This window comes from Cyrtonyx montezumae, unplaced genomic scaffold, assembly GCF_038088225.1.
Source record: "Cyrtonyx montezumae isolate F1298 unplaced genomic scaffold, pur_monq_1.0 scaffold_2, whole genome shotgun sequence".
In the NCBI taxonomy this organism is placed as follows: Eukaryota; Metazoa; Chordata; class Aves; order Galliformes; family Odontophoridae; genus Cyrtonyx; species Cyrtonyx montezumae.
The window spans coordinates 64,918,272-64,942,999 of record NW_027071936.1 but is presented as its reverse complement, the minus strand read 5'-3'; the positions used below and the strand labels follow the sequence as shown (position 1 = coordinate 64,942,999).

The 24,728-nt window shown below is 34.7% G+C and overlaps 1 protein-coding gene across 3 annotated transcripts in view; it reads left to right on the top strand.

Moving 5' to 3' along the window:
- CTNNA2 (catenin alpha 2) overlaps positions 1-24,728 on the top strand; it is a 459,751-nt gene that overhangs the window by 414,516 nt on the left and 20,507 nt on the right. For all 3 annotated transcript variants that reach the window (XM_065735984.1, XM_065735986.1, XM_065735985.1), the window contains 5 exons: positions 4,031-4,182; positions 11,253-11,366; positions 14,741-14,922; positions 17,381-17,486; positions 20,969-21,103. In XM_065735984.1, coding sequence (XP_065592056.1) covers positions 4,031-4,182; positions 11,253-11,366; positions 14,741-14,922; positions 17,381-17,486; positions 20,969-21,103 — 689 coding nt within the window. The remainder of the gene's footprint in view (positions 1-4,030; positions 4,183-11,252; positions 11,367-14,740; positions 14,923-17,380; positions 17,487-20,968; positions 21,104-24,728) is intronic.

Below are 24,728 nucleotides of genomic sequence, written 5' to 3'. Positions count from 1 at the left end.
GTGTGTGAGATTTTCAGGGACCCTTCCTTCAACTTCTAACAATGTGGTGGTCGAAATCTTTAGTAAGCCATGTGCTTTCTGAATAATTTTAGTCAAATCTCTTAAGTCAGTTTTTTACCATCACTTGGGGACTATTTTGACCAGCGTTTGGCACACAAACTTAAACATCTCATTGGCATATGGAATTTCAGAAGGGCAACTACAAAGAAATAAATGGATGCAGATCTACCAAGAGCTTGCCAGGGGACAAAGCTGACTATGCCAGTATACCTGAGAACAGTCACTTCCTGGGAGCTCAAGCATCTAGTTTATCTGAGAACAGTTTAGCTTCAGAGAACAACTTTTGGTCTTAAGGTAGTCGATTCCCTTCAATCTAAAACCCTGGATATCAGAAGTTGAGAATTTCTCAATTTGTCTCTTTAGAATGAAATCTCTAAGAGGTAGCTATAATTATGCTGTTAAAAAAAAAACACCAGTCCTCTGGATAGAAAAACTGCCTGAAAACTGAGGCCTATATATATATATATAAATTGAACTTATATATATATATATATTTCCTGAAAAACTGATTTATCTCTGAAGTTCAAATTCATAGACAGTGTCTCCCTGCATGGTAAATAAGCTGTCATCTGTCATTGAAGAGCTTTAACTCCTGATATAGATTTGTTATCTTTGTCTGAATTCTGCTTCTCAGCTTAAGAATGTCCCTTTTTGTACAACAAATGACAGATAAGAGAAAGAGGAGTTTCTGTGGATACAACTGGATTGGTTATGCATCATACATAGCCATAATGGAGCTCCTCAAGTGTGTCCCAATAACCTTAACAGCTCTTAACTCAATTCTCAAAAACTTTACTGTGTTAAATGGCAACTTAGAAAAACTTTATGAACTAGTATCTAAGCATGAAAACACATCTTAATCTAGCCTCTAATTAGTTTAAGATGTTTTTTCATGCTTATCTACTGATGTAAAAATACAGTTGACAAGCAAGCAAACAATTCATAATGTAGTTTAATAGCTATTTCCTTTTTAAAAAGCAGATCATTTTCATATGTGATAATGTAAATTAAGGACTAATCTGTGTCCAGATCTGCAAGGTTAAAATTGTTGAAGCTTTCACATGCAATGGTCATGTGTGACCCCATCAAAAATCCCTAACAAAGTCAAATGGTTTTATAGCTACTGGAAGAGTTTGCCCAGCGGGGATGTGAATGCCACCTCCCCACGAGCATTCAAGACCAGACTCGATGGGGCTTTGAGCAACCTGGTCTAGAGGGAGGTGTCCCTGCCTATATAGCAGGGAAATTGGAACTAGATGATCTTATTGGTCCCTTCCAACCCAAGCCATTCTATGATTCTATGATAGTGTTTCTCCCTCCCCATTATTTAGCTACCTTGTCAAGGAAAATGTTGAAATGTTGTGATACAATTCATGACAAATCTTCTCCTGTCCAACACCTGCTCATTATTTACAAGATAATTAATTGTTATTGCTTTATGTTACATTTTACTTCTTTCTAGGTATTGAAAATAGATTAAATGTTCTATAATTCTTCTTTATCTTTCTAAAAATAGATGCTTACTTCTTTCTCTAAATCCCTGGAATTTTTCCTGTTATTATTATTCTTAAAGATTATTCAGAAATTGCTTTTTAAATACTGTAGATTAAATTCTGTTTACTGTATTCTGTATTCTGTATACTTGAAGATATATTTGTACGTGTTTAGATAGATAAACTGCCCCTTCCTAATTCAACTCTGCTGCATTTACTATTAACTGTGTTAAATACCTGATCACATCTGCTGCTTAGGAAACTCGAGACAGAAATTTAAGAATCCTAAATATTAGGATCCTTTGCCTCCTTTTCTGCTGCCATTTTTTGCATCTCTGACTGCTTGTTTTATCCCTATGACCTTAAATATATTTATTTTAATTCTTAGTTTACTTGTTTTCATTATATTTTTAATTATTGTTTTTTGATTTTTAGATTAGAGTTCCTTATGCAATCACATTAGCCTCCTAATATGCTTTCAAGTGTTCCATTAAGATAATTTGATATATGCATTTATTAATATACTATCCCAAACTTCCATCTCTCTCCAACTTCTCTTCTACTTAAAATGTTTCCCCTCTGCTTAGCAGTATTTTATTAATGTTTACTTTTTTGAAGTCTATTGTCAATATCACTTTTTCCTATTTGCCCTCATATATTCCAAGCACTTTAGCACTTACTGAACATTATCTGCATGAAAGATTCAATTCAGTTCTTTCATTTGTGTGCATGAACAAACATATATAAAGTCAGCATAAACAAGATTTGAACAGATTAATCCTTTTAAAATTTTCTCTGTTAAGAAAAAGCATTCAGCAAGTAATACTGAAATGCCAGAAACAGAAAACAACAGTAGGTGATTCCAGTTGTTATTCACAATGTAAACTAGTCTTGAGTCATGGTTTTTTGTATTTAACAGTTGTTAAGTGTGATGCATAAAAAACACTGTTTTCAGGATGAGTAAAAACAAATTTAAGGGCATCCATTTAAGAATAAAATTTGGTTTTCTGCCACAGTGGACATTACTTTCTTTGATGGAAATGACACTGCAGATTCTGCCTCTGCATCACTCAGGATCGGGTTACCAAAGAGTTGATTTTTTTTTTCTGATTAAATAGGGAAAAGATGGTTAAAAGGAAAAGATGGAAACATTGGAAAAGATGGTTAAAAAAGACAATATGATATAAGCAAAAAAAAAGATTTAGGAGTCTTTTTTTTTTCCTGTCTTTTAGTTATAGAACCAAAATAATAAACCCAATAGACATTTAGATGCACAATAATATCAAACAGTAAAACAAACGTGAATATGTGGAAAAGATAGGTGGATATAAACCTTAATTCTGATTCTAGTTCCTTGAAATTTGTAAGAATGAACTCTAAAAGGTTCCCGATTCAGTTTTCTAATGAAGCATTGATTCAGTTTTTCCTACAGTGTATGAGGTTCTAGTCCTGCAATATTATTGTAAAACAATTGTAATACCTACACATAGGGACAAAAAAGGAATTATAATTAGTGCAACCTACTGCTCATGTCCCTGTTGTAGGATTTTGGTTTAAACTGAGGATTGATTTTGGGAACGTTTCTTTTTCTGCATAACAATGTCTCATTTTATTTACATGGAAGCTACAACAAAAACAAAGAGCAAAATGACACAATTTACAGAGCAAATTCTCAGCTAATATCTCTACTTTTCAACCCAGTCATCACAATTAGTTATGTGTTCTCATCAGCAATAAGCCAGAACTCTGTGCTTGCAGAAATCATCATGGTTGTCTATAATATGGCTTGCCATTCATGTTACTGTTGCCACTGCTGAAAAATACCACCTACTACCTCATTGTATTAAAATCCACTGTTTGTTCTCCATAAAGGTTTAGCAAGCATCAATGAATGTCAACAGCTACAACTGACTATGACTACTTTTTATACTATATACAACATGATAATGAAGAAATAGAATGTCTTTTTATATGTCTTACTAACATCATTTGCTAATTTTTCCTTTCCAAAGGTGTTTTGTCCCTTTTACTATTACGATTATTCCATATGAGCCAGGCTAGAGCTACCCAATCTAAATTAGTAGGCAAAATAGGTATATTTTCCTTTGATCATTGGATATAAATATTATACTGTGTTTGTTCCAAGTGTAAAGGGTTTAATAGAATTTTCCTGATAGCTCAGATAATTGATGTCACACAGAAGTTAGTGAAGAAGCAATTTAAAAGGAAGTTTTACATGTTTTATTATTCAGTTGGAGGCAAGACTATGAGGATGGCTGTATTGTTGTTAGTAGAAAATACGCCAGAGCTCTGTACATATTGCATCAGTGTAAAACTGCCCTGTGAGCCTTCCTTGGTCTTGAAGTCGTGACAACATGTACCATGCTCACTGAAAAGTGTTTATGCCCAAGGGCAGGGAGAGAATGTTCACGGAAGGAGGTGTCTAATCTTGTTGCCTTTCATTTTGTTTAATCTAGTTATGCCACGTTTTGCTGAACAAGTTGAGGTTGCCATTGAAGCACTGAGTGCAAATGTCCCACAGCCATTTGAAGAGAACGAGTTCATAGATGCCTCCCGCTTGGTTTATGATGGAGTTCGTGACATCAGGAAAGCTGTTCTGATGATAAGGGTATGTAAGGCACCTGGGAAATAAAAGCTGGGGCTTAAAGCAAAGAGTCACACACTGGATAAGAGGAACAAAAAAGCAGCTTGGACTCAGCCTTGTTTCATAATTTGCCAGAAAAACTTGACATCCAAACAAGCATAAAATAAAAACATGTGTGGGAAAAAAAAGGATTTTTAAGTAGAAAGGTGAGAGGATAATAATAAAAAAAAATTAACCATCTAAGAGATCACTTGATCACAACTGTCCATAGATGGAAACTTAGTTTAAAGTAGAACCATTTCCATGGTAATAGCATTATATTGCTAAGACTTTCAAACTTGGTGCAGAAAGTTTTTAGTGTTTTTTCATTAATGCATGCGAGCTGCCTAGGATATGAGGTAAGTCTGCTTAAAAGATAAATTAGTAAATAAATTATCGTGCTGCTCCACTGAACTTCTGCAAGGGATGGTTTTGAATATTTACTGATCTAAAGAATATGTCATTTCAGTGTTGACTAACCAGTTTCAGAAAAAAAAATTGATTTAATTTGCTACATATAATGTAATTATTATATATATATATTATATATATAATATATATATATATATATAGTAATGTATATAAAATATATACAATAATTGTATGATATCTGTGGCTTACTTTTTAGTGTAGTCCATAGTCAAATATTGAAAAATAAAAAATTGTTTTGGACATCCCAATTTAAATTTTTGTATGAAAACCAATTCACCTGCTCTGATGAAAGCCACATACAAATAAAACATAGTGAAAATGGCAGAGAAAACTGATTCTTATGAAGCAACAGTGGTAAAGCAGCAACTCACTCTGCTGAGCAAACATACAACACACACTTCTGCATGTGAGTCTGCTATAGTACTCATGAAAGTCTTCAGGCAGTTGAAGAAGTCCAAAATTGCTTCACTTCAGCCATTATATGTGTCACAATACATTAAGATCTGCACAAAAAGCTTTTGATGATCCCAATTTTCTAACTGCATAATATAAATCCCATTCTTGTACCCTCTGCAAAGCTCAGGTAATCTGAATTATAAGCACAGTTGGTTATGGAGCCAGCATGTCACTTTTTTGGGATATGCAACACTGGGATATTTGCAACACTTCCAGACTGGGATGGAATTATAACATTTGTTTTTCCCTTGACTGTATGATTCCTTATTCTGTAACAGATGTTTCCAAACATCTCTTTTGGACAAGAGAACCTCAGGGAAGGTTGGATATCACTAAGAGGTTCTTCATCAGAGAGTGGCTGGGCTCTACAACAGTCTCCCCTGGGCAGTTATCAAGGCCCCAAGCTGCCAGAGTCCAGCAAGAGTCCAGACAATGTTCTCAGACATATGGTCTTATTTTGAGTGGTCTTGTGCAGAGCCAGGAGTGGGACTCAGTGATCCTTTTTGGTTCTTTCGTACTCAAGATATTTTATGATCCTAGTAGCCACTTCTAAGTACACTTTAAACTGCTTCTTAAGATGCAATCATGACATAGGTACTTCTACAGACTGCTTTCTGCTGTCCCATATGCAGGGTTCTGGCTCCCAGACCCACTTTTACATCTGTCCCACAGAGGTTGCTATGAGACTTTCTGTACTAAGTGAGATTTTTGGCTAAGCAAAAAGCACCATTTTAAGTTCACTTATTTCTGTGCCATTTTGCAGTTATGTTAATCACCAGCTTGCAGAGCTGATCAGCATGCAGGCTTCACGGTCTCCTTAGAAACATTCCAGGTTACTCTTGCAATTGTATCACTACCACTTTTCACTCTGTATGTGATATGAGCTAATGAATTCTGCTTACTCAGATTAGGAAGACGTATTTTTGCATTTAGACAATTAGCTTATTTATGGAGCTAAATGTAGTGCTCCTTACCCAGGCAGAGAACTAAAGCAAATAAATGGTCTCATTATCCTTGTGAATTAACTGGGAAAATTCGCATCTATAAATTTACATAAACCAGAGTTTGCTGACTCAGAACCTTATTTTCTGTAAAACACAGTTTAGTTTAAGTTTGAGATACTTTTTAGTATTCCCATCCAGTCATCTCATGTTGAAATGGAAAATGAAATTAAAGGGTAGACATTATGGTATAAAAGACAATCTTCAGAATATTTTTATCTAATAGTTTCTTAATTCCCACACTCTCAGGCTGCAAAACTTCTTATAGAATTATATATATACGTATATAAATCATGCAAACTTTTTAACAGCATCTGCCACAAACAATTATTTTCAGGCAGTAGTTGTTTGAGTGCATGCTATGAAAGATTAAAAATTATCTGAGACGATTCTCTCATTCCACTGAGGAAACAAAGCCACATTATAAATTATTTTTTGTCAGTATTATTATTTTAGTAATCAGAAGGAAAGGGGGAAAGGTCTTTTTTTCTCTTTTCCATGGAAAGGGTAGAATTTATTGTCTGTTTGGAGGAGGAAGGAGACTCATTTTGCATCTGGGACTGTTGTTATAATCTGTACAGAAGAACAGATCTTTCACAACTGAAGAAGTAGTATAAATAAATTTAGGAGTATAATTATAGAATCTAAAAATAAGACAGAAAATAATAACTTTGTTCCAATATGTTTTTAAATTACAGCACAGGGAACAAATCACACTTTGTGAGGTTTTTTTTCTTAACTACTTATGAAATTCCCTCTGTTAGTAGATGGAAACGTGCTCTAGAGCTAGGAGCACTCAAATGGCACCTTTCCCCATCATTTCAGATCTATGAAACCAGTCTTTTCTCACATGGCCGTAACTGTTGGCAGCCTCACCTATAGCAGGATAGCTGCAACTGGATTAGACTTGGTATTACTTTTTTTTTTAATCAAGAGTGCACTTTTATTCCAAACTCCAGTTTTTACCACCTGCTATTCTTTGGTCCACATTATGCAGCAGGCTTGGAGGACATTAATTGACTCTTCGTGGTAGCTGTGTAAGTTGTAACCTGCTTTGGCAGGGGGGTTGGACTCGATGTTCTCTTGAGGTCCCTTCCAACCCCTATGATTCTATGTGCACAACAAATGCACTCATAATATTGTGGGAATTTCATTCCATGGGAGCAGACTACACTTAGACTGACTAAAAATGAGATGCAGTTAGTGTGAGCGTGGGGTCTTGAACAGTTTGGAGGTGTGAATTCTCCATACTTTTCCATACTTGTTAATATAGGCTTAGCCTTGAGATCCTATGTAATAACCACTGGGGTGAAGTCCAAGATCTTGCTATATCCCATACTGTCTGGAAAACTAGACTTGGTGCAAAACCACATTGGCTTTTTTAATAGTTACTCCAAAGGGAAGTACAGCAGAGTATATCATCTATACTGAGGTCCTTTTGCTTTTCAAGTGTTCGAAGAGTGAGTTTTTACTTTAATCATTAAACAGCTGAAGACCTGCTGTGAGAAGGGTTCTTTGTCTTTGCTCACATGGTGGTTGAAGCACCTGAGTCACTGAGTCTGCAGCTGCCTTCATACAAAAGCAAATGTCCAGAATAGCATGGAGTCAAATATAAGAGCGTATTATGAAGCCTTTTTCTCTCCTTAGCTTTTAGAAGTGGAAGGTATTTTTGTGGTCAAAAATAGGAAAATATTTCTCCTCAGTACAAGGTTGACCTGATCTTTACAGTACTGAATTTCTTACTGTTGCTTCTTCCAGTTTTTAAGCACGTAGCATAGTGAGTCATTTCATTAAGCAGTTTTGAATTGGTGAAATATTAAACAAATAGCATTTATAATTCTGTATATCCATACCACTTTATATCTAATTCATGCATAAATGGGTTGATGGTTGACTAGATGATGTTAGTTTTTCCATTGTTTATGATTCTATGAGAAATCACATTTTTATACAGGCATTACAAATGATAAAAGAAAACTATAGTGGTGGAAGGTGTTTTGTTTATCAGCACACTCTTCAGTCTAGCAGTCAGAGAGATATTAAAAATAATAAAGAAATCATACTAATGGAAGTTGAAAGTCACCAAATTTATATTTGAAATAAAGAATGCTTCATAAAAGTAGAAGTATATAATTACTAGGTGATTTTTCTTGAAGTGTATAAGATTTTCCTTCACTGAGAGAATTCATCAGAATTAGATGAATGTAATGAAGAATATGTTCTATATGTAGTAGAGGTACTGTATTTAAAAGAAAAATAATCCTTAGAAGTCTAATGGCCTCTCCTATGCAAAAGATAAGTCTATAAAATTATGAAAATTTACACTTCTTCATCAAAATCAGTGAGTTCTTAAAATCTGTAAGTTTTGAAAATGGCTCTGGATCCTGCTTCCACAGCTGGTTGTAAGGAGTTTTGTTTAGAAACTGTCCTTGATCTCAGATCCATGTTTCCTCAGTTTTCATGGCCATAGATTCAGATTTCTGCAGGAACAAATCAGTCCTCCTGTCTTCCAACTCAGATAAATTAAGTAACAGAGTGTTGTCTTGGAAACTGGGTTTTAAATACCATGGTCCTGTTAGTTGTGCACAAAAACTGGAGTTGTTCTGATATATTTAGGTATCAGCTAAGGAATAAAAGCGCTTTAAGTAAAGATATCTTTCTATATCTTTATTTCTATATCCTTATTTTTTTCCTTTGTCTCTAAGCAAATCAGAGAGATTAAAACTGAGGCTGCATCTCTAAGGCATCAGATAGAGCAAAGCAGCAGTGCAACAGTGTAAAACATGCCACGTGATTGCAATGGCAGCCTGCAGTTAGCAATTCACTACCATTCTTCATCCTAATGAAAAGTGTGGTTGTTTTTGGAAGGAAATGAGGGTACTGAATTCTCCACAATTGAAAACCTTAAGAAAGTGAATCTGAAAGTTAGAACTGGATTAGTTCTCACTTGCAGATAGGAAAAATATTGGAATTTCTTAAATTGGTAATATATTACAACTGTTCCATTACCTTGGCCTTTTGTTTGGCACTGCTTTTCTCCAAGTACAAGATCTATACGATTAAGTTTCCATTTTTAAAAGACCACAGATATTGAGATTGTGAATGTTATGCAGTAAGTGACCGCAGTGCATTTTTTTTTCCTGAATGTTTTGAAAATGTTTTATTTAATAACAATCCTCCTGTGCTTAGATGTTACACTGTTGGGATGTAATATTTTGAATATTTTACCTGGCTGATCTCTCAAGCTTAAACTATCACAGCCCTTACTCTGCTGCAACTTGGACTATGAAATGCTTGTTATCTTTTATAGTCTTATGTATATAAGAGTGTGGGGAAGGGTGCTGGTCTTACAATGACCAGTACGACTGTCTGGCTGATTGGACATGGAATATAGGGAAGGCTCAGCTGATTTCCAGTGAAGGGTCTGAAACTTTCCACCCTACTCCTGCTACAGGCTAACAGATGAAAATTCGAGCCCTATAATAGGAAACACTATGTATGTCCTGTTTGTTAGTAGCTGGTTTGCTTAGACAAATTTTAAAGTCACATTCTGCTCTCAGGCAGTTTAGCAGAGAGATGCTTGGACAGCAAGACCATTAGACATTACAACGATGGTTGCAATCATTCACTTTTTTCTCATGACAGAAAATACATTCATTTTCTAACCTAGACTTCATCTTCTCTCCAACTTGCTAGGCATATTGTTTGAATGTGCATCTCTTCAGTGATGCTGCCAGTGTTTCATTACCACACTGTCATACTTGGTTATTTATTCCCCTAGTACTCAGCATCAAAATACACGTTTAATTCATTTTAAGCCAAATGAAAATGGCTGTGTGTTTTCTTCCCATCATGTGCACTTTGCCATAAAGTTAGCAAAGCAGCTGATTTTTCTGTTCCAGTGATGTGCACTTCATGTTGGAAACTAGGATGTAAGATAAATATCAACAAAAGACTTCTCTACCTTATGTTAGAAGTTCTGGACCAGTTCCTAGTGACTGAGAATCTTCAAGACAGAGCCGTAATGACAACTGGCAATGATTAGCACCTCTGATTGGAAACTTCACAGTACCTGCAAGCAGGAAATGCCAGCATGACTGGCTTCTGTGTTGGTAGCTCCTCTAGGTTAGCACTGACCCATGTGTAGCCAGTTGAGTGAGGATCTCTCTGTAGTTAATTTGATATTCTTTTTCTATTACTACTATCATGTATCGTACCTATATAAGTTACTTGTGAACAGACTTTTTTTATTAGATGCTGTTCAAATGACAAAAGCAATATAATCTTCCATTCTGAGGCCTATTTCTGTTCTTACACCATCTGTATAGAATATAATACTAAGCACTGGTTTAAAGGAGGCTCTTTCTCTCTGCATACATATTTGGAAGATTTTTATTCTTTCTCTCCTGTGCTAAAAGCAGAAAATACCAAATAAATAAATCCACTGTCTTTCTTCTTCCTTCCATCAACATTCGAATGTCTGGAAGACAATCTGTATATAACTGGCTTTGGTCAGTATGCCCAGATAACTTCACACCACTTTTAGAATCAGCAATATAGATAATGTGGTTTCAGTTTAGGAGGTAAAGCAGATTCCAAAGGTCTGAACCTGAAAAGAATTGTGGAAACCAAAAAGACAGATCAGTTTACAAATTTTACATTTGTTTTCAAAAATCATTAACATCATTTACATTTTAACTTCAGGAGGAATCTCTTACTCACTTTGATAACTTTTTCCTTTCAGGTGTGAGTTACCTTTTATCAGGTATTTACTATATCTTTTAAAGATTATACTGACATTCCAGTGGTACAGCAGTAGCAGTATGAAATGAAATAAGATTGTTTTGAAATACTGCTTTCCTGTTGTTAATGTTTCCATAAGATATTTGTTTGTGAAACTACATTTATCATGTTAACAGAATTAAGAGGAGTTGCATCAAGGTAATGATAAATGCCATCTCTAAGGGAAACTAAAGTTGAAACAACTTAATTTTTAAGACAATTCAATTTCAGTTCTTGAATGCTAGGTCAGACAAGTTAATTTAAAACAAAGGGAAGCGGTGTATTTTGGGCAGATTGTCGATGAAATAAGAGCTTACTGTACACAGGATTTGTATTGTTTATTAACTTGTCACGTCTTCTCTTTCTTTCCCTCTTTCTTTCTAGACCCCTGAAGAGCTAGAGGATGATTCAGACTTTGAGCAGGAAGATTACGATGTTCGTAGCCGAACAAGCGTTCAAACAGAAGATGACCAGCTTATTGCTGGCCAGAGTGCCAGGGTGAGTGTATGCTAAGTGTCAGTATAGCTGCAAATGAAAAACTATGCCTCAGAAGGCAAATGCAGTGATTTCAGGTCTTCGGGGTCATGTAAGAAACAAAAACAGTAATCTAACCCTGGTATTTAGAGATTTTCACATCCTGCCTATCTTAAAAGCACTGAGTCATTCAATTGAATGATCTTGTGATGCCTTGCTCTGGAAGGCCTTATAGTTTTGGAATGTACTGTGATTGTGGAAGTATTCAGCAAATTAAAAATAAATAAATATCATCGAAGCACCAAACGCTGTATCCAGGGAAATCTTACATTAGTCATGTTTCCCACTGTGCAAACTTGTCAAGAAGAGCTGAGCAGTCCCTGTAATTTAATTGTAATTGAAGACACTTGTTACTGAGTCAATGTAATTTTACCAAAGTAATTATATCATGATGAACTGGACTCATTGTGATTTGTGACCTTAGCTTGTGCATAGGGATTGCAAATTAAGCTGATGAGCGCTTCAAGGGTCACAGGTACTGGAGAAGTGAAATTTGTTGACATACAGGATTACATAACCGTCTGATGTATGTTTATTTTTCACTAACCAGTTTGGTCACCTCAGATTAGAAACAGTAATAGCAGAATATGATTTGTGGGACAAACAACATGATAAAAATATGTTTGAGTGGAAAGAGTGTTAAAAAAACAACAGAAAAAAATGGGAACTGGAAGTTGTTTGAATTATTTCCACAGCTGTTTTACACATCTACATGTTTCTTCTGATAGTAGAACTTGCTGAAGTGAAACAAACGAAGAGATGAGAAGCATCCCTACACACACACACACAAGCACTATAGCAAAAGCTAGTAGGAGGGGCATAGTTTAGGAGGATGGTTGGACTAGATGATCTTGTAGGTCCTTTCCAACCTAATGAACCTATGAACCTAGGGAAGGTGACTTCTTAGCATGAATTTGCAAGGCTGAAATCTGAAGGACAAAAGGCAATGATGGTTTGAAAGATTTCAAAGGACATGAATTGAGAAGTTATCAGCTGTTGCATAAAGACCCACAGCATGCTAGATTTTGAACCATAAGTTTTAGACATTGAAAAGAAAGGGTAATGCCGGTCTAAATTAAGTTTGCTTAGAGGTATGGGAGGAATGCAAGACAGATGGAATGAAATGCGCAGAAGTCTCATCTTAGACTCCATGAATTTATAGAAATAAATAAATTTATAAAAAATTATAATTTTATATTATATATATATAATATATATAATAGATTTCCATGAATACTGAATACAGACATTAACAAAAAATAAATTAATTACTTAACAAAAAAAAAAAAAAAAAGCCATAGCATATACCATAAAAGCTGTGTGTTTGTCATTGCATCTCAAGAACAGAAACTTACTGTCTGTTACTGAGCCCCCTGGATATAATATAATGACTATTAACCTCCTCACCTAGAGGAAGAGCAGGTGGATTCTAGGTCCCATGCCTGCTGGTTGTGGATAAGTGAATATATTTGGGGAATTATTATATTTTTAAAAGAATAACATATTGTTTGAAATATTTAAATGATTATTAAAGTAAGTCTCAAATACAGAAATATTGAAATGTAATACTAGAATTTAACAGCTTGGTTGTGTTTTTTTTTTTTTTTATTTTATTTACATCTAGGATTAGGTGTCACATAATCCTTTTTTGGTCTGAAAACTAAGAACAGATTTCAATAATAATTTTGCTATGACTCTAGTTCACCTAGAGACTTAGGAGTCTTAAATTGTATTACATTTATTGTGGTTATTATCACTGCTGCACTTCAAACCTTCTGCTTTGATCAGCTGCACACTCTATAAACATAATATAGTATAAAGACAGTCCCATTACTGAATAATTTATAATGCAGCATATCACAGGATGCAACAAATGTATGAAAATATAAAATGAAAACACACTGAGCAGAATGCACACAATCATAGTCTTGAGTGACTCGCTGAAGTGAGCCTGCTAAGCATAGTGGTATCTTATTTGAACCTTTTCCTTGGAAAAGCTAGATTTTTAGTTGTAATGGATTTTTTTTTTAATATGCTTACTCTTTAAAGCTGTTAGCATTGCAGTAGGAAGGCTTATGTTGGTCTTCAATAAACGTAAAACTTTAAGATATTATCTGCATTTGCTACAGGATATAGCTTCTCTGAAATTATATTAGCAGCTGGAATTTTATTTTAAAACACTGTATGCCAGTTTAAAGGCTGTACAGATGAAGCTGCCCACAGAGAAGAACCACATGCAAGGCATACAGATCTTGCCTCCAATTTCTGATTCTTCTATCACATTCTCTTCATTTCAATTAATATATCCATTTTAGTGTATGTGTTTCATATGTGTTCTTCTACATTTATTAGCTTGAATTAAACTGCATTTTTTTGTGAAAAGTCTAATATGCTAACATTAGAAACTGCTGAGTTACATTGATAAGGCCTAATTAAACATCATGCGTTGAATTTTAATTTGATTAGCTTGCAAATTTATCATTTTCTGATCTACTGTTTATAACCTTTCTTAATTTCAGTTTTGGAAAAGGTCAATTATTAATTTTTAAAAGCCAAGAGCATTTTAAGAATATGTAGAGAAAGACTTCAGCTGATTGAAAATGACATAAACAAGAAAAAATGTTACAACACTTAAATATATGTCACACCCCATTAAATACATAATGTGGTCTTCAGAACCCTAAAGCCAAATGGTAGCTCAACTTGGAAAGCATTACTGGAAGTGTCCATTTGACCTTCAAAAATAATTATTATAATTTTGTAGGCTTATCTTTTCTTCTAAGGAGGTGGGGGAATTTTCTGCTTTGTTGATAATATCAAGGCAAATTAGTATCAACATGTGTAATGTCTTTTTACATATCTTCCAAGATACAATTAGTCTACTGAAAGTTATTGAAAGGTACATTCATTACAGCTCACTTCAAATGTATTATCTTCCATGTCATAGCTTATTTAAGCAGATAACCTCTGTATTTCTGACAGAGAACTAGACATCTCTAGAGGAGATGCTACCAATACAGCGTGTCTTTTCACATAGATATCCTTCTGTTCTTTCTACGAAAGTTTAAAGACTATTACATCTCAATCTTTTTGTATACAGTAGTGAATAATCTGCATATCACAGCATCACATCTTCTTTTAATTTTTGAAAGTAAGAGAAAACTTATAAACATTCTATGTATTTCATTTCTGTCCATCCTAACAGAAATCAAATGTTTAATGGACTTTGTTTGGTGTCTTCCACTGCCACAAAAAGAAACTAGAATACAATTTGAATGAATGTACATATTTCTCACATCCTTTTTTCATGTCCAGCTTCTCCCGTATTTTTTCTTCAGGCTATCATGGCTCAGCTTCCTCAGGAGGAAAAGGCTAAGATTGCTGAGCAGGTAGAGATATTCCACCAAGAAAAGAGCAAACTGGATGCGGAGGTGGCCAAGTGGGACGACAGTGGTAATGACATCATTGTGTTGGCAAAGCAGATGTGCATGATCATGATGGAAATGACAGACTTTACTAGGTAAGGAGGAAATAGTCTAGGCTGAGGATTTCTTCAGACATATTTTCTTTTTGTTGCAGTTTATAGCCTATGAAGATGATGTGCTGTTTTGAGGGATACACAGCTTAATAACGCACTTCATATTTAAGGAGATGATGATTCTCTGTGCGTGGCTGCTCTAGATATTTCACCAAATGTGATAAAATGTGAAATTTTTGCATTGTTTGCAGTTACTTTTATTTGCAGACCATCTCAAATTTCAGCAGTAAAGATAGTCTGTAACCTTATGACTAAGTATTTAACCTTACACTGAAATGACATCTTTGTTCAGTACTAATGTAAAAAGCATGTTCCTCTCTTAACTTTCAACATTTCAACATAATTTGTGTCAATAAAAAATAACAGCACAACACTTTATGTCATTTTGAAGACTGAATCTCTTTCAAAAAAAAAAAAAAAATTTTGAATTAAACCTTCCTGACCTAATACTTAATTGGAGTCTGTCAATAATGATTTTCTTTTTTTTTTTTTGCTTTCATTGTTTTTTTTTTTTTCTATCATACTCTTTTTCTTTTTTTAATTGCAAATCATCAAAACATCATTCAGTAATGATATCAAATAAACATAATTATTTTCTTTAAATATGGATATATTGTTGATGACACTAGGGAGAAATTTTTTTAAGATTTTTTGAATTACCCATCACCATATTAAGTTACAGCTATTTCAGTGTTTACTCTTAATGGGAGTCCAAGAGTATTGATGATATTTATCAAAATATGATTAGATAAAACTAGACAAAAATCTTTCTGTTTTTTCTCAGAATTGGAGTAAAACATCCATTTATTCAATCTAATGAAATGTTCAGATAGATTTCTGTATCCAACCTTGTGTCTGAAATGTTCAGCCTACTTCATGGGAAACAGTCTCTGCGTTGATAATACAGTGTTTGCATGTACATTGCATACATATGCATGTTAATTAACTTGTGTAGATAGATAATTGATATAGCCATTACCAAATATTTTTAATGCATTTAAAGTATGTATACAGAAATTTTAACTATATTTGAATAGATGAGTACTGTATTTCTTTCTGAACACTTTTTCTGTCAGCTTGCTCAATGCTCTCTCAGCTTGTGCTTTCACAACTATTCTTTTGGCAGCAGACTCACAACTCCTGTATACAAATGACAGTGCAGAGCCTCCTGTGAAGGGTGATTTATTTGAGAAGTCTTAGTTACCTTTGTATTATTCTTCTTTTTGGCTCTCTGTTCCTTCTCTTCAAAAACCAGAGTGAAAAACTGCCCAAGTAGTACAGTTGTTCCAAATAATGAAGAAATAACATTCTAAAGCAGCATCCCAGAATATGAATGCTTTCTGCAGCCTCCTGGACAATTTTTAATGCATTAAGCATCAAATTGAAAGTTTCATAATTTCATTTTCTACCATCATAAGAACAGAACTAATATGAGAATGAGAGAAAAACCACTGTCATATTTCTAGTAAATTAAAAAACAAATCAAAGTGCACCCCTATCTACATCAGATTTAATACAAAATTGTTTAATATATTCCATTAAAACAGAACAAAGCCTTTCAGATATTTTGGTTGGCTGTAACCACTGCAGGGTTAAAACAGGAAAACAGTTCAAGTGTGTGGAATTTGAGATGGTCAGATATGTCAATGGAATTAATGTAAAAACATATGATATCACTACAAAGGAGTTCTATTCCAGTTTAAGTTCAACAGAAATAGGATACTTGAAGATCATTATTTTCCATCAATCTTGGCTTAAGCTATATTTCTCTGCATAGTATTTAAAATAAATAAGTAAATAAATGAGGAAAATCAGCTTGCTTCTAGAGGAGGCATTCTCTGGAATGTTGTTATCAACAGGATTAAATTTTGAGGTCTGAAACAAACTCAGAAAAGTCTTCAATGACTTCTTTATTCCTGTGCAATTTGTAACTATAATGGTCAGACTTCTGTACATCCTCTTAGAAGAATAAGATTAGTCTTAAGGGAAATTATACATGTTTTAAATGTAACAGTTATACTTCAAGAATCTTTGTTTTATGGCAAATCTAAAAGTAAACCTTTCTAAAACATGGTATCCTTGCCCTAGAAATGATAGGCTTAACATTAATGGTTGACATGGAAGTAACATAATTTTTAATAGTTGTGTACTGCAGAAAGAACATTGCTCTAATAAGCACCTAAAAATGCATATACTATTGTGTAGCTTCTACTTAAGGCACCATCAACTAAATTGCTAGGGAGGCATTTCATGAGAGAAGAAATAGAGAAGACCAACATTTTAATCAATCTCTACTATACAAAGTAATTAAAGGGAGAATTTGTAATAAATTAAGAAGTTATCTCTATTACTGTTTTAAAATCAAGTACTAAACAAGGTCATTAAAACTGTTTCGTTTCATAATTTATCTAGATTCATCATTTCTTTGTATATTTCACAGAGGTAAAGGCCCACTGAAGAATACATCTGATGTCATTAATGCAGCAAAGAAGATTGCAGAGGCAGGATCCAGGATGGACAAACTGGCACGAGCAGTAGCTGATCAGGTAATAGCAAAAATAATCAGAGATACAGCACAATTTCTATCAATGAGTTATACAACTGTGCAGAAAAAAAAAATCTTCTATAGCAATCAATTTATGTGGGTTTTCTTCTTGCAGTTTTTTTTTTCTGCAATATGGGAAAATCATAAATGAATATTAAAACCTCAGAAAATCCTGAGTTATTATATAGCCTCACTTTCTGGACTATGAGACTCTGTTATTAAATTAGTATGTTTGCTGACATGAAAGCAATTGGAAATTCTGTTACCCTCGATGAATGTGTATGACTCCTTATGTTTTTTCAGCTCTCTCTTCCAGCAGTTTCCCTTGACACTGCATGCCTTCTCCTTTGCACTGGTGTATTGTGCTCTGCACCTTACTCTGTGCTGTAACATCTGTGTCCATTGTTAACTTCATTTTACAAATGTGAAGGATGAACTTAAGCCCTTTTTCTTCAGACTAGATTACATATTCCTCTGAAGAACAAGCGAAAACATCAAATAAGAAGTCAAGAGTCAAATTTCAAATCCAAGTTCATTTAGATACATTGTTTTAGATTTACGTAAGTCAAATTTGACATTTTTTTCCTCACAAATGATTATCTTTCCCCCAGCAATTCCCTGAAATACCCTGTAGGAAACATGAGAGGGTATAGGTGAATGAATAACTAAAAATTTGAGATTTATTTGGGTTTTTAACTTCAATTTGCTGAATTAGTTCTGATTCATCTAGTACTAATTTAAATGTCCAGTTTCCTGGCATATATTGAGCAAACAAGCCTTTGGCAATAAAATCACAGAATCATAGAATGGCTTGGGTTGGAAGAGAAATTAAATATCATCTTGTTTGAAATTTCCTGCTGTGGTGAGGGTTGTGCCCCACCAGATCAGGCTGCCCATCCAGTCTGCCCTTGAATGCCTACAGGGATTGGGTGTCCACAACTTCTCTGGGCAACCTCTCCCAGTGCCTCATCATCCAGTGATTAAAAAATTTCCACTTGATATCAAATTTAAGTCTCTCCTCTTTTAGGCTAGTGTGTAAAAAGTTGGCAGCTCTTCTGTTTATAAGTTTGCTTTAAGACTAGATGTCTGCAGTGAGATCTTCCCAAAACCTTCTCTTCTCCAAGCTGAACAAGTTCAGCTCCCTCTGTCTTCTGAGGTGAGATGCTCCAGCCCTCTGAAAATCCTTATAACCCAGTGTGCATCTAGTGGTCATGAACAAAGAATACCAATATCAGTGATGATATTGTTTAAAAATTTCACCTGAAAACATCAGAATACACTTAATTACAATAATGGATGCCTCACTTCAAATACTTATTGCAGAAATACTTCTATAAATACTTACGCTGATTTTGAAGGAGTTGAATCTTCTGTCACTATTGATAAAATATTTTACTGTTCTTTCTTTGTAAGCTTTTACATTATTTATTTATTGGCATTATTTGTCATCTTCCCCATGGTTTCTTTCTTTTCATGCTACCAGGAGGAACACTTAACTTCCTTGTCTCTGGTCTTTCTCTTCAAAATAAATATATATATATATATATATATTTATTATTCATGGTGGCACGCAATAGCACACAATAATTAGTATCCATGGAATATGATCCAAAGTGTCAAGAAATCTGAATCTGACTATTATCCCATAATCTCTGAAAGTTGGGTTTTGAGATTTTCTTCATCATGAACAAGCATTTTTTCTTGCACTAAACCCATTCCCATCCTTCATACGTAGCAACTATTCATTTTAGCGTTGAGTGAGAAATCCATCTGTTAGCTGATGGAATCTATAGCCTACATTATCTGAGGAGATGGAATACTTTCAAGAAACGTGATGTAAGAAAATTCATGCTGTGCTTAGAGGGTATTATCCCGAGTCATACTTAAATAATAAACAGTGACATCACTGTGACAATGAAATATTTTTTTAATGTTTACACTTTAATGCTGTTTTACATAACTTCAAAGACATTCGTGATCTAAACTTTTTCATGGACAGTTGCACTTTTAATTACTGTTCCAGTGAGAGAGGTCTTTTTTGTTATTGTTGTTGTTTCTCAAGTACTTATTTAAAGCCTTGTCAGCTCTCTAGAGATACTGCTTTTTAAAGTTCATTTGTTTCAGTTCATAGACTTCAGGAGTAGGGTAAATATTTCTGTATTAAATTGCCACTAGTAGGGAGAAGAGTTCTCTTTGGAAGAAAAAGATGAAAGATGTGGTAACTGCCTGAGAAGGAGAGGTGTTATAGCACTGTCATAAATACAGAACAGATTCAGCCTAACAGCCACAGTGAACCTCCAGCTTTGTTTGCTGTTAGTTTCAAATGGAGTGGAAAAACTAAGTGACTGTTTTCAGGGCTATAGATGACAGTGTATGCAACTATTTCATCACAAACTCATTCCTGCTGGCCACTGGGGACAACAGAGTTATCATCAAGACAAATACTGTGATGATATTGACCTATATGTGCTTTAATTATATCAATTGTTGTGAATATTTCACCTTACATATGAAAGAAATAATGTAAACATTTTAAGATGTTGAAAAAATGTATTTGGAAATCTTTGATCCTCAAGTAATACATTCAAAGATTGTTGTCAGTGGAACGTTTTTGGATAGCCATGATGAGTACATGTTGAAGACATGCTGGTTACAAAGGACACTTTTATGCCTCTTTCATCAGAGTGAATTACTGAGGTCTGTTCTCATGAGGCAATACTAAGAATATTAATTGCTAGAGAGTTATTTATTATGGTGTTGTTATTGTGGGGGATGATGCAGTTTCCATTAAGGGTCCCAAAGACTATAAACAAATTACATTTGGACCTTTTCTAGTTATATTTATAATGAAACCTCCACTAAGTCAAATTACATTTGACCTAATGTAACTTGTATTAACACACAGTTGACACAACATTCAGGACTGTAGATAGCCTTCCTTTTAGTATGAAAAGCTATCCCTTAGACATGCAGAGGGACAAACTTATGTCATTGTATTCTTAAGGACTGCAAGACAGATGGCATCTCCTGAGACACTGTGTAATATCTCACATTTTAGTAAATTATTTCCCTCTGGCACAGACTATGGTATTTAGACATTAACAATAATGCCAAATCTATCAGTACCCAAGCCAGGCAGCCTCACCTCTTAAGTCCTTAATGGGTCAGAAAGGCTTCTACAAAGTCTGAAGCAGAGTTGTGTCCCCTGAAAGTCTGCACAAATGCCAGGGAAGCTGGCAAGACAGTCAGGAATGGATGTCATCAGTCGGAATGCATCAGTTCCCTGCTGCATCTTAACCTGGACACCTAGCAGGCACCCTGACACTTGGAGTTTCCGATGAAACTTCAGCTACTCATCAGATTCCTCCACTCTGTATGAAGCCACATAATGTCATACATGTTGCCAGTCTCTCCTCACATTACTTTTCCATAACAATCATGTGAATTCAGGTACATCTAATCAAACATTTCTTTCATCTGCAGTGCCCTGATTCAGCCTGCAAACAAGATCTGCTAGCCTACCTACAGCGCATTGCCCTCTACTGCCACCAGCTCAACATCTGCAGCAAAGTGAAGGCAGAAGTTCAGAACTTAGGAGGAGAACTTATTGTATCAGGGGTAAGCTGTTATTTGTATTTAGCCATTCATGTTTCTCATTGCGGTGCTTAAAAAAGGAGCTTTTTTTTTTTGGATGACAGTAATGCATAGCACAAAAAAAGTGATTCATAAGTAGTCTTTTTAAAAATTTTATCACCATTATTTCAGACCTTACAATAACTTGCATAGAGCAATTTGATTTTTCCAATTACCCTTTGTTTATAGTGACCTTGTAAAATCTTAATTCTTTCTAAAGAAAAGTAATTTCATTGCCTAGAAAGTAATTGCTAAGCTGTGAATATTATAATTATTTGGAGCTTTTGTATATTTGCTCATTATAAATCTTCTTTCCTTTGTTAGTACTGGTAATTTCCTTCCCCTGTGCAGAAGCCAGCTCTGTATGAATTGCATATTGTTAAGATGGTGATGACTAATGGGATTTCATTCACTCAGGTTCCAATGCACACTAGGTTCAGCAAAAACTCTTGGAAGGCCAGCAAAATATTTCAATTTTTTGATGCACGTGCTGTTTTTAAATACAGTTGCCTAGCCTGATGATTATATACTAATTATCATTCAGTTATTTCAGTTGTTTTTAAGGAACACCGCAAACATTTTACTTACAGGATTTTTTAGAAATAAAGACAGGAGTGTACAGCAGAGCTCATATAATCAATGAGTTTTCTGCATTTTTTCCTTTTCTTCTCCTAATGCTGAACTGTGTAACTCTGGGAGATTTACTAGAGCCAAGTAGCAGCAATTGTTGCTCTTCATAATTTTCATTTTTAGTTTCTTTCAACTAATTAACCTAGTATCAGCCCCAAGAAGCCTTTCCTATCTTTAACTCAAATACAGACCATATGTTTGTAAAGGCATAATACGTTTGACTCTCCTGAGTGTGGATTTAAAATGACAGTCATTTGCAAATCCTGACATACTCAAAATAAGATTGTTTTCAGATGCTGTTTTGAAAAAGCACCCTTTCATTGTTTAAGCCCAATCAAGTACGAAGATTGTTAGGACAACTTGTGCCCTAGGTTTCATCCATAAAATTCTCCAGTGAAATCACTGGCCTTCCTCAAATATATCAAAAGTCAGAACAAACGTTCTCAACTATATAACTATTTGATTTATTGCAAAGCACTGGAGAAGGTCTTAAACATTTGCTAAGATTTCTTGGATCCACCATTCTGAAAGCCTAAAAGGAGCTGCTTCAGTGTTCCTGAATCTGTCCTGCAATTGGTCTTCACTTCTTGACGTACGTACATATCTAACTGTAATACCTTGATCTTCCCACAGCAATGGAAAATACTCTTTCATTTTGCTAGTATTAATGAAGTGATCTGTCCTTACATCGCTGACAGCTATGTTGCATAGTAAATGCTTTGATCTTTTCTTACCTCCTGCCATCTGGGTCCAGCTTTTCATACCCATTGAATTTTCATATTCATCTATTTATAACAGTTACCCAAATCAGTGCTTCTACCAGCTTGGCTTTTGTGGTTGTGTGTGTTTCTTTTTCAAGTCTCCTTATTCAGTGTATGTGGATGCTGAAAAAGCCATCGTGAACCTCTAGCATCTGTTCGTTATTGGAACATCACCATCCGTTGTGAAATTTAAGTGGCCGAACTGCTTGACTTCATAACTTCCAGTCTGGCATTGTTAGCATCTGCTGCTTACCAGGCTTCATCACCATTGTGTTTCTGTTTGGTTGGAATTTTACACTCAGTAGTGGACAGAAAACTAGATTCAACCGCAAATTATTTGGGTCTATTACAAAGACTCGGTAATACTGACGTGTAGAAAAGTTTAAGATTGCCCATTGCCCAGCTGCTTCTCCTGTTGCTCTAAACAGGAGTTGATGTAGAAGGTTGATGCTGTGCATCCCTTTTTTGAGACTGCTGTCTTCTTACCTACTGTGACACTCAGTACACTGCTTCTCTGACAGTGTTTTCCAATCTATTTATCTTCAAGGTGCTGGGTACTGTATGCTCCTTTGCTATCCAGATAGCTGGTATCCAAGTGCACATCTACATCTGCTTGTCTACTTGCTGCTTCTGCTTCCATCTTCTTCATTTTCTCTTGGATAGCCAATTACAAATAAACAGTATTTTATTTGCATTAAAATGAAATACCATTATTTGGCAACTTGCATACAGTACAGTGCTAGAAGTATAATAGAAATTTAGAATTCAAGCTTCTTACGCTATGATCATTTATGTGAATGTATTATATTTAATTTTCAGAACAATTAGTATAATCCCCACTTGAATTTTTGCACAACTAAGTGTATTAATATACATAAATGAAAATAACACGTTCATATGCACAAATAAATCTACGTATGGGCACATTTATGTAAAAAGGAAAGAGACATAAAACCAATTAAATCTAAACAACAGATGAAAACCACCTCACAGCTATTACAGGTGTAATCTGTTAGGGATAATGTGCTGCAACAACTTCAGAAATACCATGTATAATGTATACAATGTAATTTATATCTTTAGGTGAAATTTCTATTTATTTATTTTTTTCATATGAGTCAGTAGTTCCGTATGGTTTATCTCTGAAAATAAACATACAGCTGATCCTCTTTGCTTTTTCCTCTGTAGATTGATATGAGACTAGCATAGCATATGAAGGGGTTCTTTTTGGCATCACTGACTTTGCTGCAAATAGAAAAACAGATCAAAAACTAAGCAAATGTCAAACTCCTGAAGTGGAAATTACTTCAGTAAAGTGTTGCTTTTTCCTTGTCTCCCATTCCTTTTCCCCCAGCTCTTTCTCTCCTTTAATCTTCCCCTTCAAATTACTTGCATGCACTTAGCAAACTTATTGCCCCCAGATAACTTAGATCTGGCAATTGAGAGTTAGCATAAATCAGCTTAACCTCATTCATACCGATAGAGGAAAGGCAGTTTATAGATCTGCTGACTTAACCTCGTTAATATCAATGGAGAAAGACCAATTTATACTATCTGTTGATTTGGCGCTTTATGTGGAGGGTTGAAAAATAAAATAATAAATAAGGAAAAACTATGTGATGTCTTTCTTCAGTGAGCTTTGTAAACTGGAAGCGGACTGTCGAGAAAAAAAGTAAAGAAAATAGGGAGGAGGAAATTAGATGAAATGAAGAGTAATTTATACTTCAAAATGAACGGATTTAAAAATAAATCTGTTCAGATGGTCTTTTGTTCATAGTAATGCCTCTGACCTTGGTCAATACACACATACATATTTCTGTCATTTTATCTTTGAATATTCAATTTCTAATTCCCTTCTAACAATCAACAACCTCAGTTAATATAAACAGAGAATAAAAGTACGTCAAGGTTATTTTTTTCTTTGTCTTTTACCTTAGTTCATTTAATGCAATGTGTATTTGCTTTATAATCAGTTTCACTATTGTTTTAGAATGAATTCTCTGAGGTGCTGAGCATATGCTACTCTCAATGAAGTAAATACTATTTACATATATTCAGCTTATGCTAATAGATAGACTTTTGTAGAAGTTACTTTTGTTGAATAGAGTTGGTTTGAACCGTGGTGTTTGCATGTGGATGAAGAATTTGACTTATTCTAATTACAGAGTTGCTTTAATTTTTAGTATGCCTGCCTGACACATGTAAGCTAGACTGTTACA